The sequence below is a fragment of the Dermacentor variabilis genome, chromosome 8 (assembly GCF_050947875.1).
Source record: "Dermacentor variabilis isolate Ectoservices chromosome 8, ASM5094787v1, whole genome shotgun sequence".
NCBI classification, from domain to species: domain Eukaryota; kingdom Metazoa; phylum Arthropoda; class Arachnida; order Ixodida; family Ixodidae; genus Dermacentor; species Dermacentor variabilis.
The window spans coordinates 67,306,882-67,325,801 of NC_134575.1; the positions used below are offsets into that span (position 1 = coordinate 67,306,882).

At 46.2% G+C, this 18,920-nt stretch overlaps 1 protein-coding gene across 1 annotated transcript; it reads left to right on the plus strand.

The window, feature by feature from the left end:
- Nucleotides 1-8,718: 8,718 nt before the first annotated feature.
- Nucleotides 8,719-17,640, plus strand: LOC142590313 (uncharacterized). Its single transcript, XM_075702334.1, has 3 exons — nucleotides 8,719-8,836; nucleotides 9,362-9,767; nucleotides 16,010-17,640. Exons 2-3 carry the CDS (start codon nucleotides 9,369-9,371, stop codon nucleotides 17,270-17,272), a joined length of 1,662 nt encoding a protein of 553 aa, XP_075558449.1. The 5' UTR covers nucleotides 8,719-8,836; nucleotides 9,362-9,368; the 3' UTR covers nucleotides 17,273-17,640.
- Nucleotides 17,641-18,920: the final 1,280 nt, after the last annotated feature.

An 18,920-nucleotide genomic window follows, 5' to 3' on the forward strand; every position in this document is an offset into this window, starting at 1 on the left:
ACACCTGTACCATTTTAATGTTCCAAAATTTCTCAAAATCATGACCTTTTATTTAGTGTTGTAGGCATGGTACAGGGTTGTTTCGCTTGCATTTAGAGTGCCTACTTCATGTGCTGATGCCCTGGATCTGCTCCTGGTGCTAAAAGCACACTTGTTGCTTGCGTTTAAAGAAAAATCGCCGATTTGAAATGGGCTGAAGAGATTAGAACAGAATGCAAGTAATAGATCACTGGAGCTTTTTGCAAATCCCTAAATGTGGAGCTTTCATAATTGTGTTCTGCACTGTGAACATTTTTGCTATGGCTGCTGTTGTGAAGGAAATTGGGTAGAAATTTGGTGTAGACCGCTGCCATGGCTTGCCTGTGCACTAACCCCAGCAGCTCCTACCTAAATACGTACATGTGAATACGTAGGCCGTCGCTTTCTCTGGCTCTTCCCCCGCGTAGCAGTTCATATGTCTCTGGGGATTTTGGGAGTAGTCTCGCAAGGTATTTGCTAACTGCTGTCTTGCTGAGCAGGCAGCACAGGCAACTTCGTATGGGCCCATTCTTGGCCATTCATCTCGATGTGACAACATTGCACTAGCCTTAAATGTAATAAATTGCTAGTTTGCCATCGGTAACAAACTCCTCTGCGTCATGTGCGGCCACTTGATAGATAGCCATTGCAGTGCAGTTGCAGATAGGGTACTAGGGATAATGGGGCTTGCAATACAGAGTTTTGACTGGGTTGCTGCAATTGCAAGTCGTGGCATGCCTTATCACTTTGGCTAGCAGTGAGATTGGAACTTTGTACATAGGTGTATCTGCTGATGTGCCCATGAGGTTTTTTATCACAGATGGCATGGGGTTATGCAGCAGGTCACACACAGCCATCATCGACTATCATCCTTGATGGTTTCTACACCACAATTATTTTTTGAGGAATTTTTGAAGATTGCAAAGTCTCAAGCATGAAGCACTCTTCCTCAGTAATAAATTGTGATGTCACAACTGCACCTGTTAAGCCAACTAAAGCAGACATACGCCGCTCTATAATATTTGCAAGGCCCTTCCTCGTAAGCAATTGTAACAATTTCATGTAAGCTGTAAGCTTATTAATGTGAAAGCATTATTTGTCCCATGAGGCAGGAAGTCTGGCGTGAACAGGCAATGGTACCAAAGATCATCAGAGACGTCATCAGAGTCTTGTACGACGTCAGTAGTAATTTAGATAATATTAAATGATATTGGCGACTCCAACTAAGGGCTCGCCCCCTAGCGGCTGTGCCGAGAAACAGACCATCCAGATTCAAGCTTGAAGCAAAAGAGGGCCTCCTATCAAGGCATGCCCTAGGGCGCTGAAGCCTTCTAGTACACTGTAGCGCCTCGACACCACACTAATTCATACAGGGTGGCGACACATCCGGTTGCGCCACCATATTGTGTAGAAATACGTAAATGCGTGCTATTATGGACGGCGGGAAATCGGGTTGTGCGCTCACTGAGTAGAAATTTCCAATTTTCGCACTTTTTATGATTGCGTGGATTGAAAATTTACATCTTAACACAAAAGAGGAGGTGTAACGCTTGCAGTAAAGTAGTACTAGAAGTTGTTTCAAGTCCAGCATAACTAGTCGTTCTTGCAGCGCTCTCGCTTACGCTAACAAATTTATTTCAAAACCAAGTTGACACGTATGGTTAATACTAAAGGTTTTAGATGTTGTTCTTGAAAAAGAGTGACGCAACTCTTGACCATAAAACTATAGCTGCGTGATGCCATTAAAAGGTATAGGACAAAACAAAGTAAATAAATACGGCAGCCTGAAGGTACTGCATTCATTCAGATACAAGTAGTACGTGCAAAAGCTAAGAATGATTTAAAGAGCATATGTGGCCAAAAACAGTTGTATTGAAACAGAATACGCTCTACAAGTGTCAAAAAGCAAGCTCGGGGTCGGGGTTTCGATCACGGCAGTGGCTGATAAGAGTCCAAAGGTGCACGCCAATGCGAACAAAAAAGCTCATATACAGTAAACTCTCAGTTGTACGAAAGTCGGTTTATCGAATATTTCAGAATAACGAACTTTTTAAAAATCCCCGACAGTTTTCTTATAGATTCTATGCAAAAATGTTTCACTTAAACGAATTTGGGAACAGTCAATATTTCAGTTTAACGAACTCGCTCAGAGGACCAAGGCTTGCACTGCACTGCAGGCGCAACCGATGCCCGCCCTCATCAAACCGCCGCTCCAGCGGCAATGTAACGTCGCTGGCGCTACAGCGCCCCTGGGGCAAAGCGGCGACGCGGAAAACGGACGGCAACGAGGCAGGGCCTCTCGGAGGCCATAAATCTCGGAGGCCATGAACAAAGTAACATCGCTGGCGCTTACAACGCCGCCAGAGCAAAGCGGCGATTTGTTACAGCACAAACCACGTGGTGTTTTTTTTTTCCGACAGGCTAGTCGTGGCATGGTCGTCGTCTCTTTGCAGTCTCGTCGGTTCCGCGTGTGCACACAAACGACCCACGTGGTGTGTTTTTCATAGATATGTACAAATTCCATTTCACACATTTCTAACACTATGGATGCCATGTCTTATGTTGGTCTAGTGAATATTCAGTTAAGTGAATTATTTCTTTCGGTCCCTTGAAATTCACTCAAGTGAGAGTTCGCTGTATTTAGATTTAGGTCACATTAAAGAACCCCAGGTAGTAAAAATTCTTTCGAATGCCTCAGCGTACACTCTTCAAAAAGTTCACACCCTTTGGAGCTTATGGTGTCCCAGAAAGATCGTCGTCATTTGCTTTGCTTTCGTTTCCTTGAAAACTCAGCGCTTGCTAGTTTACTGTCCAGAATGCTGTGTCACGCTAATAGCAAGCAAGCCGTGCTTGACTTGGAAGTACCGGGCTCGCAGCATTAAAGAAAGGAAATGCAGGCAAGACAGATGATGGTTATCGTTGTGGGACAAGATACGACACAAAGGGTGTAAACTTTTTAAGAGCGTGCGCCTAATAGCAGACCGATCGTGGTTTTGGCATGTAAAGCGGTGGTATTTATTATATTTCATAAGTGAAACGCAATATATTAAGGCACAACAATCTTTAGACACTGATGAATGAACACCGTCATTGCAGCCATCTAGCCTAAAGTATAAGCCCATGTGTTCGGATTGCGAAAATTTCTGAAAAACACATTTGCTTAACTTTTGTTATGCAGCGACTTATGATGAGCATGGCGATGTTAGAAACAGAATCATAGTTACACACCTCACTAAAAGAAAATGAATGTTTATTGCCAAAATATACATCTGTCACTAGAGTAAAACCAGACGAAGACGGCCCAGAAACCAAAATGCAATTCAAGGCAGCTTACCAACACGTTCCCGAAGCCACAGGAAGCCGTGTAAATAAACTCGAGGGCATTGACAAAGCAAAGCTCAAGCTCCATTGTCTAATAAGTTTTAAGCACGAAGGATTAAGATATATGGGATGACAAGAAACACGGACAAGCACTTGTCCGTGTTTCTTGTCGTCCCGTCTTCATTTGCGCTTAAAACTTATTAGACTGGAATTCCAACTAGTTTAAACTGCCACCCCTCAATTTCCGCACATGCCGCTGGGTTACTTGCATCACTTGGACAACTGCGTGAGGGAGCCTGTCGAAGGCACCCTGTACGTCGATCAGCAAGAGCATCACGAGGTCCCCGCCGGCCTTGGCGTCCTCCAGGGTGGACACCATGTCAGCGATGGAGTCCGCAGTGCGCCGCCGCCGCCGGAAGCCCTTCTGTTGGTCTGCCAGGAAGCCGCGAGCACGGGCCACCCAGTGCAGTCGTGCCAGTGCCATGGCCTCCATCACCTTGCAGGTAGCGGAGGTGAGGGATACCGGTCGATGGGATGACAGTTCCCTAGCCGGTTTTCTGGCCTTGAGGATGGGTGCCACAATGGTTGTGCGCCATGCCTCTGGCACCTGCCCTGACTGCCAGGTCTCATTGAAGCATTCGAGCAGGCGCTGTTGCTCGCTGGTGGCCAGGTTGCGGAGCATCTGTGGCGTTACACCGTCTGCTACTGGTGCGCTGCGGCGTTTCCCTCGCCTAAGAGCCGCCTGGAGCTCGTGCGGGGCAAGTGGCTCTTGGCAGAGGGCAGCGACCTGCCTGGACGTCCAAGCAGGGTGGATTATGTGTAGACAGGTGGGCAGCTGGGCAGGGGGATGTCCGACCGGCAGGATGGCTGCACTCTGTGGCACGGGAGGGGCGAACCGGTCCGCCAGAAGTTCCGCGAGGGCCTCTTCGCTGATTCCTAGCGAGATGGTCACAGCGAGGACGGGTTGACGGCTCGTCCTCTTGCCGGTGAGTGGCTTGAGTAGTCGCCAGGCTAGGGGGCCCTTTGAACGGTCCTTGATGCTGGAGCACAGGCTCACCCAGCTCTGGTTCCTCCTGCGCCGGGCCTGTCTTCTACAGCAGGCGTTCACTCGTCTGTCAGCATGAAAGAAGGGAAACACAGGTAAATTACACACTGGAGTATCGCGCTGGGCACAGCTTTGGACCTACTCCGCATTTATCACGGTAAGCTTAATTGCCATTCTTCTTTGCGTGCGAGAAGAAGTTTAACGCGATAGCGTTATAAGGACCCCGTGTCACAGAAAATCTAGCGTCGGCACCGTTGTATGTGTAAGAAAAATGACCCCGAACCTCGCAGGCCCTTCGGCTGGTGCATATGCATGAATGAAGTATAATTGAATTTCTCATAGTAAAACGCGTCCGAAAATTCGTAATGTACAACTTGCACTCAACCTGCAGACATAGTAGGGTCGAATTGTAATTTGAATTTACGAGAAAACATGTTTGTTATGCGGAACCTCGAACACAAACCCTTTTACCAGCTGCCGTTCGACGTATTGTTAGGAGGGTGATGGTTTGTACTAGGTGGTTTTCCATGAGACTTTGTGGTTCAGTGCTAAGCGGGACAGGGAACACAAGAAAAAACGAGAATAAGCGGTTACTGCCAAGTAGGAGCGGCGCACCCCACTCGGTCCCTTGCGACACCATCCAGATGGCACTCGCCTCCGCGGCAGCGGCGGCGCCTGCTATGAGGGTGGGATGGATAAAAAGAGTAACCAGAAAGTTCGCCTTCGTGCATATCGTTCGCCTCCAGCGTTTGGAAGTAACCATTATGGTTACATAAGCTGCAGCTGCCAGGAAGCGTGGGAAGCAATCAGGGGTCTTGGAATGTTATCGCGTTCCACTCTTAAAGGTGATTAAAGTGACTGAGAACCAATTTTCATGGTACCTATTTTTTAATGCAATGGAAAGCTTACCAGTCAGAGTGCCTAATCAAGAAGTGGTAACGCGGAAAACGGCATGGAGCATTCTTTATCAGAATTTTTTATCTGCAGTGAGGATGTAGTCGTGACCACTGCAAGCTTGCTAAAAGCGGTGACAGGTGAGCGCCGCGTAGCGATTATACGCCGGCATTAGTGGGAGGCAGACGACAAGTGCGGCCGTAACTGTGACAAAGTATTTTGTCTAGCAATTCAACGTTCCTGCGATTCATGTTTTCCGAAGTGTTAAGTATTTCGGCGGTAAAAGTTACGTGTTTTCATTTTTTACTGTCCAACTTCTTTGGTATTTAACTCTTTCCCTACCATGGAGAAAATAAGTGTATTTTGTAGGTTACGCCAGATTTTTTTCTGAAGGAAATGCTGCACTAAATATATTACGTAATACATAAACAAGAAGCAGAATGAATGCACTTTTCACGCATAAAAGTTTTATTAACGAGACAAATTGCCAGAACCAAGATTATGGGATAAAATTGAACAAAGTTGGTAAAGACGCGCTTGTGCTTACTAAGAAAAATATCTAACAAAAATAATGAGATATGCACAATGTATCACCGTCTAATGGGCACTATCTCCGAAAAAAAAACAAAAAAAAATTTAATTGAACAGGTAGGTATCGCACTACAAAAATTTAACTGTAAGCACTACAGCAAGGCCGGCCGGGCTGTTTTGTATCGTCGTCACTATGAAAGTCTGACGAATAGGCAGCATCCTGAGACTCGCTGCTGCTCGATCCATCGATAAAATCAGCCGCAGACCAACGAGAATCGCGACATCTGCGATCTTTGGAAGCACAAGCACCGTTCCCGGAGACGGCCATCTTTGCTTTTTTGACGATCGTGGAACTTCGGAGCGCATTCAAAAATTACCGCCTGGCGTGAAAAAATCTAACTGCACTAACTGCTTAGAAAACAAAAATGTGGTTCTCCTCGTTCGCGTCCAATGGCGCGGTGTGTCCGTGAGCGGCGCGGAAGGTCTCGAAAGCGGTGTTTCAAACTATCGTTAGCGGGATAACTATGTCCAATGGGCGCGGTAGGGAAAGAGTTAAACAGTCACGGCGAAACCAGTCGGATTGAAAACGAAACGACGATTTTACACGTGACACGCAGTTCAGCATGTTGCCGTAGCCATGCGTGCTTTTGATTTCCGAAGCATAGCATAAAGCGCAAGTGATCTAATAACACAGCAACTGCAATTTTAAGCAATAGTTATGTTGAACTTAATAACAGCCTACTTACAATAATCTCATAGACTACATCCGGAGTGCCAATATTTATTTGCCAGGCCTCGCCACTTACTGGCCTTTGAGATTTTCTTTGCCAATTTAAAGTTACAATCCCTACTTCAATTGTGAGCAGCGTGTCTGGTTCTACCATTAGAAATCATGATCATTTCATTTCCATCAACGTCTTACAACACATTCTGGCCACTTGTCAGTCGCTTTAAGTGTCTTCCAAGTTTTTTGTTCGTGCTTACATTCGATATTCATTTCGAGAGGTTCTCCCTCAGCAGCGATTCGTTGGAACTTGAGTTTCCGGGGCCAACAAAAAATTGTTCTGTGTGCAAGCGTGATGTCGCTGTTGTGGATGTCAAGGGTCGACCATCACTAGTAGACTCTACAATACTCTTAAAACGGTTGCACCCTTTGGGGTGTATATTTGTCCCACAACAATAATCGTCATCTGCCTTGCTCGCGTTTCCTTTCTTGAAAACTCGGCGCTCGCTACATTCCTGTCGAGAATGCTGCGTCACACTGTAACGCGTATGCCTTTCGGGGCTGGGAAGTGCCGGGCTCACAGCGTTAAGGAAAGGAAACGCGGGCAAGACAGGTGACGATTATTGTTGTGGGACAAGATAAACCCCAAACGGTGTAAATTTTTCTAAGAGTGAATCTTAAACAAATGTACACCCTTTGGGGCGTATGTTTGCCACACAACAACACTCATAGAAAAATGTACACCCTTTGGGATTTATCTTGTCCCACAACAATAATCGTCATCCGTCTTGCCCGCGTTTCCTTTCTCTAACGCGGCGAGCCCGGTACTTCCCAGTCACGAACGGCGCCGCGTTATCAGTGTGACGCAGCATTCTCGACAGGAAAGTAGCGAGCGTCCAGTTTTCAGGAAAGGAAACGCAAGCAAGGCAGATGACGATTATTGTTGTGGGACAAATGTACACCCCAAAGGGTGCAACCGTTTTAATAGTGAATAATCTTAATCTGTTTTGCTTGCGTTTCCTTCTTTGAAAACGCTGCGCTCGCTACTTTCCTGTCGAGAATGCTCTGTCATGCTGATAACGGGCATGCCGTGCGTGTCTTCCACTCTAAAAAAAGTTATACGCCCTAAAGGGTGCAATCTGCCACGCAACGATAATCTTCATCTGCCTTGACGCGTTTCCTTTCTTTAACGCTGCGAGCCCGGTACTTTCCAGTACCGAACGGCATGCGCGTTATCAGCATGACATAACATTTCCGACAGGAAAGTAGCGGGTGCAGCGTTTTCAAGAAAGGAAACGCATCAAGGGTGATGACGATTATCGGTGAGTGGCAGAGATACACTCTAAAGGGTGCAATATTTTTTACACTCTTAAAACGGTTGCACCCTTTGGGGTGTATATTTGTCCCACAACAATAATCGTCATCTGCCTTGCTTGCGTTTCCTTTATTGAAACTCGGCGCTCGCTACTTTCCTGTCGAGAATGCTGCGTCACACTGATAACGCGCATGCCGTTCGGGACTGGGAAGTACCGGGCTCGCAGCGTTAAAGAAAGGAAACGCGGGTAAGACAGATGACGATTATTGTTGTGGGACCAGATACGCCCCAAAGGGTGTAAATTTTTCGAAGAGTGTACACTTTTAAAACGGTTGCACCCTTTGGGGTATGTATTTGTCCCAGAACAATAATCGTCATCTGCCTTGCTGGCGTTTCCTTTCTTGAAAACTTGGCTCTGGCTACTTTCCTGTCGAGAATGCTGCGTCACACTGATAACGCGCATGCCCTTCGTGACTGGGAAGTACCGGGCTCGCAGCGTTAAAGACAGGAAACGCGGGCAAGACAGATGACGATTATCGTTGTGGGACAAAATACGCCCCAAAGGGCGTAAATTTTTCTAAGAGTACAGAGTGTGGAAGTACCGGGCTCGCCGCGTTAAAGAAAGTAAATGCGGACAAGGCAGATGACGGTTATCGTTGTGGCAAAAGGGTGTAATCTGAGTGTACCATCACAGCGTCACGGACTTTTTCTTACGACGGCTTGTGCAAAAAGAGATTACCGCAGTCGAATGTGAGAATGTATACACAAATTAAAAGGGCTATATTTGCTACAAATTTGTTTTGCTCTTCTTTGTGCTTGGCTACATTTGGGCTACAGTTTCTCTAGCTTTGGGCTACACCGCCTTGTCCGACCTGGCAACACTGCTCGCTCGTGCGCTCGTTGATTTGAAATCGTTGTTGGTTTGGCGGCTCCTACGGAACCGGCGAGCTCGGTGAAATTGGTGCCTTGAAACCTTTGAAAGTGTGTGGTAAGTAGCCAGCGCTGTGGGCTTGTATCTTGAGCTTCTACGTGCAGCAGCATCAGAGTGTTCTTCACTGGGTATCAGTGCGCCACTAGCAATGACAGGGATAACACGGGCAAGGCGGGAGGGAAATTCAAGACGATGAGCAAAACGAGAACAAGGTGAAAGCAGGAGCCAACGTTTCGACAAGTGGACTTGTCTCAAAAGTAAGTTCACTTGTCGAAATGTTGGCTCCTGCTTTTACCTTGTTCTCGTTTTCGACAAGTGGACTTGTCTCCTTGAAGAAGACAAGTCCACTTGTCTCCTTGAAGAAGACAAGTCCACTTGTCGAAACGTTGGCCTCTGCTTTCACCTTGTTCTTGTTTTGCTCATCGACAAACAATGACAGTCACTCGAATGTCAAAGGTCGCATTGTTGAAATGGCTGGCGGTAAACCAATCCACAAACAGCCCCACGCGGGGAGCTTTCTGCTGTTTGTTCAGCGCTGCACTCCCGTGTGTTCCCAATCACGCGTTGCATTTTTCTCCGCAGAGCAGTCATGGCCAGACAGGTGCTCACCTTTTCGCCGCCGACCAAGCAGGTCGAAAGCGAAGCTGTTGCAGTAGAAGTACTGCTGCTTCAGCCGTTCGCAAAGCCACCGCAGGTGACGTTTGAAAATGTCGCCGCGAGACGCGAGGCGGTGCGCCAGCTGCTCGTCCTGAACACAACGAACACAGAGCAGTTGGTGACACTGAGCGTGCCACGGGACAAGGGGTTCAGCGCCGACGCCGACATATTCAAGCTCGCCCCCGGGCAGCAGCAGCGGGTGACGTTCGTGTGGAAACCGGACGGCAACGAACCTGCGACGAGGGTGGGCGTCTCGGTATCCACGGACAAGGGGTACAGAGGTCGCCTCATCCTGCTTGGGACTCTCCGCCAGGAAACGCTGCCGCGGAAGGTATGAAGCTTTGTTGAGATCCACTTATATAGCTTACGGGGTGTGTTGTTGCTTAATTGACAAGCCTTGTACTCTTAGGCTACTCGGTTTGACGTAGCGCTATTTTCCAGCGCGTGGACGAAACAAAACAGACAAGACAGAGCGCTGTCTATTAACTCGTGTTTATTGTTGCCTTCTGCAGAATATGTAAGCCATAATCACAAAGGAAAAAGTAGGGCACGAAAGGGGATCTTTCGTATTGAGCCTCTGTCCGTTGCCTTGTCGCAAAAGAAAACAAATTTCTTTCTTTGGCGAGTTTCTTAGACAATCTGTGTGGAGAATTTCTTCTGTTTTGCTTTTTCAACTGCATCGCTGTGTTACCAGCACCTCAGATGCACTGTTTCACTCCCTTTTCTCTTCCTGTCATTCCCTGTACTATTTGTACATTCCCTTTCCCTTTCGTGCAATATCGAGCCTGTCTAAATTGTCCTTCAATTTTCAGAAACTTAGAGCCCAAGAAAAACACTGGATGTAGAAAAGGGACACACACCACATGCGCTCACTCACAATTGATCTTTAATATACAAATGGAAACTTGTACATGTATAAAAAAAATAATGGAGGCATCACTCATATCAAGATGAGGTAAACAACAAGTATGCATCCAAGGCATATGTTCAACATCGATTATTAAAATTGAATTTTATGTCGTGCAGCGATGGTCAGCCTATGCACAGTGCCGCATTCTTGGTGATGTGTTAGGCTTCTGAGATTTCTCGTCTGGCATGGTCAGGGTGACGGAACAAAATGACTGTGTTTTCAAGGATGGGTTTACACAGGCACGATTGACAGTGGGAGGCAAGGTGAGAGGATGGCGTGCCATTTAATGCATTTCTGCGCTCTCTGAGGCATATGTTAACACATTGTCTTGTTTGGCCCATGTACATATGACCACAGGAGAGGGGAACTTTATGCACTACTCTTGGAACACAATTGAGAAAATGCCTGACATGCTTCTGGTTGCATTTCCTACTACCCAGTGATGTGGCCTGTGCTCTTCTGTGCACAATGGAACAGATGCGGCTAAGCTTGTGTGGTGCAGAAAATTCCACCCAAATGCCATGCCGCTTTGCCACATTTCTTAGGCCATATGGCATTTTGTGTACATGGGGAATAACTGCCAATTCCCTGCTTCCTTCATTTTGCACACAAGGACGACGCCCGTATTTTTCTAGCTTTGCAATGTGCACAAGCTTTTCACATATTGATGTCACGAGGTGCATAAGATAACCTACGTCGTTGGGAGGAAGCTTTAGCTCAGGAGCTCCTATCTAAACACACAAGAAAAAAGACTTACAACTCTGTAACTCATCAATGAAAAACGGCATCACATTTCTGTAAATTGCATCTAATAGTACATCTAAAGCAGACAAAATCGTTGTATTGTGCATGGCTCTCAAATAGACCACTAATGTATTAGTAGGACTTATGCAGAACCTTTGTAAACAATGTAACGAATTCACGTAAGATATAATTTATGCATCAAATTTGTCCGCTTTGGATGCTCTGAAGGATGCAGTTTACAGAACTGCACCACCTATTATTCGTGCATAGCTACAAGTTTGTAAACATCTTGCTTCTGATATTTTTTTTTAACCATATGAATTTTTGAAGATTCTTAAAACATTCAAGCCTTAAATAAAAATTCTGCTTCCGACAGTCACTAGAATTAACTTTCTTGCTTATATGCAACAAATTTTATTAAAATTGGCCAAGTGGTTATCTTAGAAAGGCGTTTGAATAGTATTTAGAAGGTTTGACATAGGCATTATCAGATTTGGGCTCGAACTAAAGTTTCCTCTTGAGGTTTTCCACTTGCATTTGGAAACTTGTGCTCAGCTTGTGCACGCAAATTTTTTCCCGAGGCCGCGTGTAGGCATGACGAAACAATTTCGTGTTTTGCAATTTTTGAGTGCCCTGACGCAAAATCTGAAGCTGGTTTTGCAGATCGTGGGTGGTACTGCCAGCAGACGTGATCTGCAGCAAAATTTATGCACACGTCAAGGAACTGCAAACTATTATTACACTGCAGCTCAGAATTGAATTTTAGACCCATCTGTTCACTTTCAAAGCAGTCAACAATGTCGCCACTTCTCTGCGACGTGCATAATTTGTCAATAAAAATCAAATAATCGTTAATCAATTACTATACCCCCTGAAGTTTGATGTTTACAGCTCTATCTCTTTTGCCAACAAATATAAAATTAATATTGGCACCACGCAAGAACCTACACAAACACCTGATTTCTGCATATACAGTTTTACGAGCCAAATCGCAGAGGTAGATTTTAAGTAGAAGCTCACAATTTCTAAAAAGGAATCAACTGAGAGGGAGGTGGTGTGCAATTTACGCATGTAAATATGCTAGTAATCTGGAAATTTTCTTCTAGCACAATAACCTTTACCTGGACAATATTATGGTTAGAAAATTAAGTTTATGTAGCCACTATAACTTAATTCTATCACAATATTTTCTAAATACAAATTTGAAATAGTACAGTGCTCCTGCAATATTGCTTGACATGGCTAGTGTCAATAATAGGTGTTATATGTAAAACTCTAAGGTGCTTCAGAAGGCACAAGAGTTAATGAGTGACACAAGATGAATTCTGGTGGTGGTGGTTTCGAAGCATGAGAAAATATAGAATTTTTAGATCAATATCTTCTCTGTAGCTATTCCTTGATGCATTGAGAAGGACAAATGTTCTGTTGAAATATCGTCATGTGTATGAGTATCTCATGACGTGTAATGAGTATCTTTGGCTGAAGCTGTACACACTAGTAACCATCATGCCAGAAGGTGATTGACATCATTACAAGGAGAAATTAAACTTGAATAGTCACCCGAAGAATGTGAAGCCAACTCCAACTTAGCCTCAAGAAATTGCAGCTAAGGAGATTTCACTAATTGTTAATGTGAACAAGTATGGTTTGTTTCCCCCTCCTTGAATTTTAGCCTTCGGCACTCTTGAAATCCTTGAATTGTTCTTGAACTTTGAGTAGGATGGTCTGTATGAACCCTGCAATCATTTTCCTGAGATATTGAGTAACTCTACGCTGAATGTGCCGGCGTGTGGAAAGTGGAGGTTTGCGCAGTGCAGGAAACACTGTTTGCTGTGTACATGGATGTGACCATGCAGAGTCATGTGAAATCTTTCAAGAATGAATGTATCCTCGAAAGTGATCACTCAAGAAGCGATCACTCAAGCTAGAAAACAGACAAATGAAGAGGCGTCTTTTGCGGGGTCAGGAGTCATGACTGGAGACCGGATTATATGCAAACACCAATTTCTTTCAGCGTGTCAGGGTCGTGCCCTTTGGCCTAAAGCATAAATTAGGGGTTAAATCATTTAGCACTAATTTGATAATGCCCATAAAGGTTTGTCTTTTGTGCCTGTATATAGTACCTACTCTTTATCCTACCACATGAAAATTATTTTTTTTTGTAGTGAGAGCAAACATTGTTTCTGTTTCGAAGGCAATTTCGGTTACTACTTTTCATGAGACCCGGCTTCATTGGCAGATACTCTAGCTAATGGCATTGCACCTGGTTCGATAAGCTCGTAAATGTGACCTAGCAAAGAAGTGCTGGTGCTGTCTCAATGTTAGTTGAATTCTTTAGTGTCATTCGCCATCTGCATGATACTGGTTAGCAATGCCGCAGAAGGTTGCCGAAACCCTCCTCAGGTAGTGGACATGAGTCTCCATGGCAAGCCTGTACCACGAGGGGGAGGATTAGGGGCTCCTGACAGTCCTTGGAATTATGGCCACAGCGATACGCTGCTCAGCACAACCTACATGTCATTATATATGTACATGTCAATATATGGATTATATGTCTCCTGAAAATGATTTCTGAGCACAGTTCTGCTCTGTGGTGCACTGCAGGATTTGAAAGATGAGAAAGGAGCAGCAGTTTAAGAAAGGCATAGTGCAGTCTACCTCTTCGTCGCAAACTGTAAGCTCGTTGTGTGTACGTTAGGTTGAGGCGTGCAGTCACACTATAGTTGGTGCACGTGGCTCCCTTTTGGCAGCCAGATTTTCGCCGTCTTGGGCTCCAAAGTGATGTGGTAAACACACTCTCTGTTCACGTGGGAGCTGCACTCATGTGGCACTGCAAGCAGGAGGAGGAGGAGGAATAAACTTTTATTCTAGAACCAGCACTTTATGATGGCCGGGCCTAAGCCTCCCACGAAGGGACGTCGAGGGCTTGCCTCGCCGCCGCATCGCGGGCGTGCTGGGTCGCCCAGGTTTGGTCGTCGAGGGCGGAGCTCCGCAGAGCCTCATGCAACCTCGACGAGAGAGTCGTGGTGTTAGTCTGGGTGTACTGTGCTGGGCACTCCCATAGCATATGCGGAAGCGTAGCCGGGTGAATTCCACAGCACCGGCAGTTGGGGGTAGTGTAGACGTCCGGAAATATAAGGTGGAGGCGGGCGGGTGAAGGGTACGTGTTTGTTTGTAGTAGACGCAGGGTGGTAGCCTGCGCCCGGCTGAACTTTGGGTGAGGCGGGGGGAAGATTCGGCGACTGAGGTGAAATGCCTTAACGAGATCGTTATAAGTTGTCAGACTTTCCCTGGTGTCCAACTCATCTCCAGTGACTCCGGCGCGGTTGACTAGACCTCGCGCAATGGAGTGGGTGACCTCGTTGAGATTGGGGAGGTGTGGGTGGACAGGGCCCGCATGGGCCGGGATCCATGTTAGGGAGATTATGCTGCAAGCAGGATTTTTTTTTTTTTTCACGGCATGTGATTGCAGCTTGCAACAGCTGAAAGACGTGAATGTGTGTATTCAAGAAACAGCGCCATTATGTACAACATCCCATGTGTTCAAATTATGAAAGCTGCATAGGCTCTTGATTCTAATGATCGCAGCATAGCTCTCTTGTCAAGTTTTACATAACAAATTTAGCCATGTTATGGGTCTTATGTAGCAGACACACGCGCTGACTCAGGCTGTATGTGTTACATATTGTATATGTAAGGTTCTCGTGGGAACATTGAATTGTGCAACTTCTGCAGCACAGTGATCAGATGAAAAACAAACCACTTTTTAAAGCGAAGCTTTCTTTGCCTGTTGCTTCGGCTTTTGTGCTGCTGCTCTTGTTTTGCACAGGCTGTAGCTGTTGTCTTGCTGTCAGAAGGTGGTTCAGAGCACGTATAACCTGGCAGGAGCGTGGCTGAAAGGAAAGTCATCATGATAAATTCATTTGGACCTTTCCATTGAGTCGCATGTGGGCAATGCCCTCTGAAGCTCCTCGGATGTCTCCACATTAGCCTGGCGACAGCTGTACTTATCCGTCACCTCCACAAAAGCATTGCAGACACTGGAGTGCTTACCTTTTTAATAACTTGCAACTCCAGAGGGGACCTAGATAGAACTGTAGAGAGGAGGGTGGAGAGGAGGCAGAAAATGGGTAGAACTGAAGCAGTCTCAAGAGAAGTGAATAACAATCTCAGCTGCCACTCTCACAGTTCCGATACAGAGGGAGAGGGCGGGAGGGGGAAAAGATGATGTGAGAAGGCAAGGAAACGGCGGTTGCGGGCAAACTGAAGGTGTGTTTCAGCTATTTCTGAAAGATAAACACTGTGTAAATTTGTAGGGTGCGCATAAAGCTGTATTAAAGCACCGTAGGGTCTATGCAACACTGCGGAAGCGGTCGCACATCAAATCAGCACTTTTGTACCCTCCATGGTAGCTTGAGGACGCGGGTTCAATCCCGACTGTGGCAGCCGCATTTCGACGGGAATGATATACAAAAACGGTAGTGCACTTAGATTTAGGTGCACGTTAAAGAACAGGGCCGCTATCTCGTACACGTTCGAAAAGCCAATGTTCGGTTTCCCCTCACGCGATTCCCCATGCCGTGCCGATATCGCGGCCTAGGACAATCTAGGCCTATCTGGGGTACTTCTTTACATGTAAATACCCCAGAAAGTGGATGGAAAGATGGCGCCGCGGTAACTCAATTGGTAGAGCATCGCACGCGTAATGCGGAGACGTGGGATCATTCCACACCTGCAGCAAGTTGTTTTTTTCATCCACTTTAATTCCATTAATTTTAGTTTCTTTATTTCAATCAGTCAGTAGAAGTAATTTCCCTTCTGTTGTCCTTGGTGTCTTTGTTTGTTGTCTTCTTATGATCTGTGTAGTGCTATGTTACTTTAACCTTATGCTGTGCATACATGTTTTTTACCATGTGCAGAAGCAAGTGCCAAGGTCAAGCATTCTTACATCTTCGCAGAAGCCTAACTTGACCTCTCGGCCTGCCAGAAACGTTCCTGCACAACCAGCCAAAAAGGCAGCAGCACCAAGCCTTGCACAGTGCACCAGAAAAGCTGTTGTTCCCGCCAGAATCACCGTCCCCGTGGAGTTCAAGACACGTTCAAAGAAGCGTACTGCTTGTGAGAACACATGCAGTGAAAGTGTGAAATCGACCCCGCTTCAGAAGCAGACTTTGTCAAGCTTGTCTGAAAGCAATGGCTGCCTGAGAAGTGACAACCAGCACGAAAGCTGTTGCCCAGTTGAGCAGACAACTCTAAACACACCGGCAGACAGTGGTTGTCTTGTGACTGACAATGCTCAGACCGGAGTTTCTCCTGCCGCACATCCTTATTGTAAATCTGAGGATGTGACGACTCAAACAGAGACAATTTGCCCAGAAGTCCGGAGAGAAACTTTTAGTGGTGGAATTAATCCTCCAAAAACCACGAACAGTGTGTCAGAGGACAGCCACGATCACGTCAGTGCCGACCATGCCCATTCCTTGCCAGGCACTGGAGCTATGAGTGCCTCACATTACGCAGGTGAGTGTGGCAACCTCAAGCTTCAGGTGGAGACAGTTTACACAGAAGTCAAGTCAGGGCACAGCTTACCCCTTGAAACTTCTGGGAATGCTGCTTTTAAAGAGAGCTTAGAATCCACGAGCATGACATTTGAAGACAGCTTGAACCTGGCGACTCGGGATTCAGCTAGTTTGGAGGCAGTTAGCGCCAGCGAAGCAAACTCTAGCCAGAATAACACCTTTGAACTTGACTTGAGTGCACGAATGGACATGCTGTACCAGCAAATTGCAAACCGACCCTCTGATGGTGCTAAGGAAAATGCATCCGATTCTCATGAGCAGTTAAACGTGAGTGCTTACTTGTCGTCACTTTATAATGAGATGTGCGAAGAAAAATCCAAGGAACTCTTGTGCAGTCTGCCAGTGTTGAGCAAGACACTCACTGAAGAAACCTTGAGTGAACGCCGTTCCTCCTCGCCAAAGCGCCCATGTGAAGTAGACAAGCAAGACAACTCGCTCGAAAACCTACTTCGAGAACTGGAGCTCGGCGCAAGTGGTGATTCACTGCTGGGAACGATGCAACAGTGTGGTGGTAATGCATTATTTGATGGGCATGTTAACATTGAGGACTATTTTCCTGCAGATGTGAGCAGCATTAGGGCTAAGCCTGAAGACACTCCTTGAAGTGTATGCCACAGAGGACTTGGCAGTTTATTTTTTTGCCTTTTTATCTTTCTTAAAATTTATTTTAGATATATTTTATTTGTCTGCGTAGAAGTGCATGTGTTCAATGCATGTGACTTAGTCTAGCCTGTTTCAAGCCTTTGTCTTGCTCCGGGATCATGTGCACTGTGCACATGTGTGATGCCAAACTTTTACTTTCTGTGCAGTGTGTTAGATCTAACTGCATTAAGTATAGTTTAATGTAAGCATGTTTGCAAGCTTGTGCAAGAAGAAAGTCTACTGCATTGTGGCAATTACCTGAAGAAAACAAGCAAAAAGTGTTCAAGTGTCTGTTCAGCAGAGGGTAAATAAAGCTTTGTATAGGTCTTTGCATTGTGTATGCAAAAAATGATCCACGTTAGCCAACACTCATCAAGAAATGCTTGATGAGCCTCGCAAGGGCGTCTGCATCAGCAGGCGTTTGGTCTGTTGCGACACCACGTACCCGTGCACATGAGGGTCGGACCCTCCCGCGTTCAACCGTGCATGGCTTAGCCGTACCTGGAGAAAAAGGGATCCTGGGCGTTGAGCTAAGGCTGAGTGTTAGGACGTTTAAGGCCCCTCGGTGGAGGCAACACACCCCTTTGGCCTCGGCTTCACGCAGACGGCACCCCTGGACTGACCCACCTAGGGGAAATTGGTAGTTGCCTTTTCCTGTCTCTCCTTCCAACCTTCGTGTTTTGCTCACTTTCCGTCTTTCCTGTCTCCTACTCATTTATTACTCCTGATCTTCCAGGCAGCAATGGTTAACCTTGTGTGAGTAGCCAACCTAGGTTATGTCATATTTGATTTTGTGGCTGTGTACAGCTGGCGTTGGCAGGCCTTGTTTAAACACAAATCCTGTCACATCCCCTCGTTGGGCTGCAGGGTCGGCGGCTGGCACCGCTGCTGAAAACTCCATGTTACTAATGGCTAGCTCTTAACCCCGATTTCCTGATCGCCCTCAGAAACTAGGGTGCACCAATGTTTTTCAATTTCTTGGCAATAAATCACAATATTTCCCCCTATTGCATGTCATTCATTCTGAAAACCATGAAAAAAACGATGAGAATGATCTCTGCCTTCCTCGTATCAGAATGTCTCGCCAAAGCTCTTGGCGCAGGATGCAAAGAATTGAAAGTGGCTGGCTTTGATCTCCTTTTGGAACTCTGCGATCCAAAACAGCTTGAAAACCTTCCTAAGTAGTGTCATTTGGGGAAATCCCAGTGACAATATTCCCACACTGAGCTGTGAACACAAGCCGTGGTGTTGTCTCCGACAATGACCTGATGGGGCTAACAGAAGCTGAACTGTTAGAAGGCTGGAGGGACCAAAATGTGATCAATTATGCTAAGGCACGATGGCAAGGAGATAATAACCAAACATCTAGTACTCGCATTTTGTTCAAGCATCTTGCCTGAGACACTCGAGGCCGGCTATGTAAAGCTACATGTCAGGCCGTATGTTCCAAATCCTCATCATTCTCTTCGATGGTTCAAATGCTAGCGTTACGGCCACAGTTCCCAGAACTGTTGCAGACGTGCAAAATGTAGTTCCGGTGACCATGCCTCTGGAACATGGGAAAAGCTCCAGATTGCGTGAACTGTGATGGTGAGCATGCCGCATACTC

Excerpts from the sequence above, each read along its gene's own strand:
- LOC142590313 (XM_075702334.1), top strand. The coding sequence starts at position 9,369 with ATGGCCAGACAGGTGCTCACCTTTTCGCCGCCGACCAAGCAGGTCGAA. Across the intron at positions 9,768-16,009 it reads AGGAAACGCTGCCGCGGAAG|AAGCAAGTGCCAAGGTCAAG; the intron begins GTATGAAGCTTT and ends TACCATGTGCAG.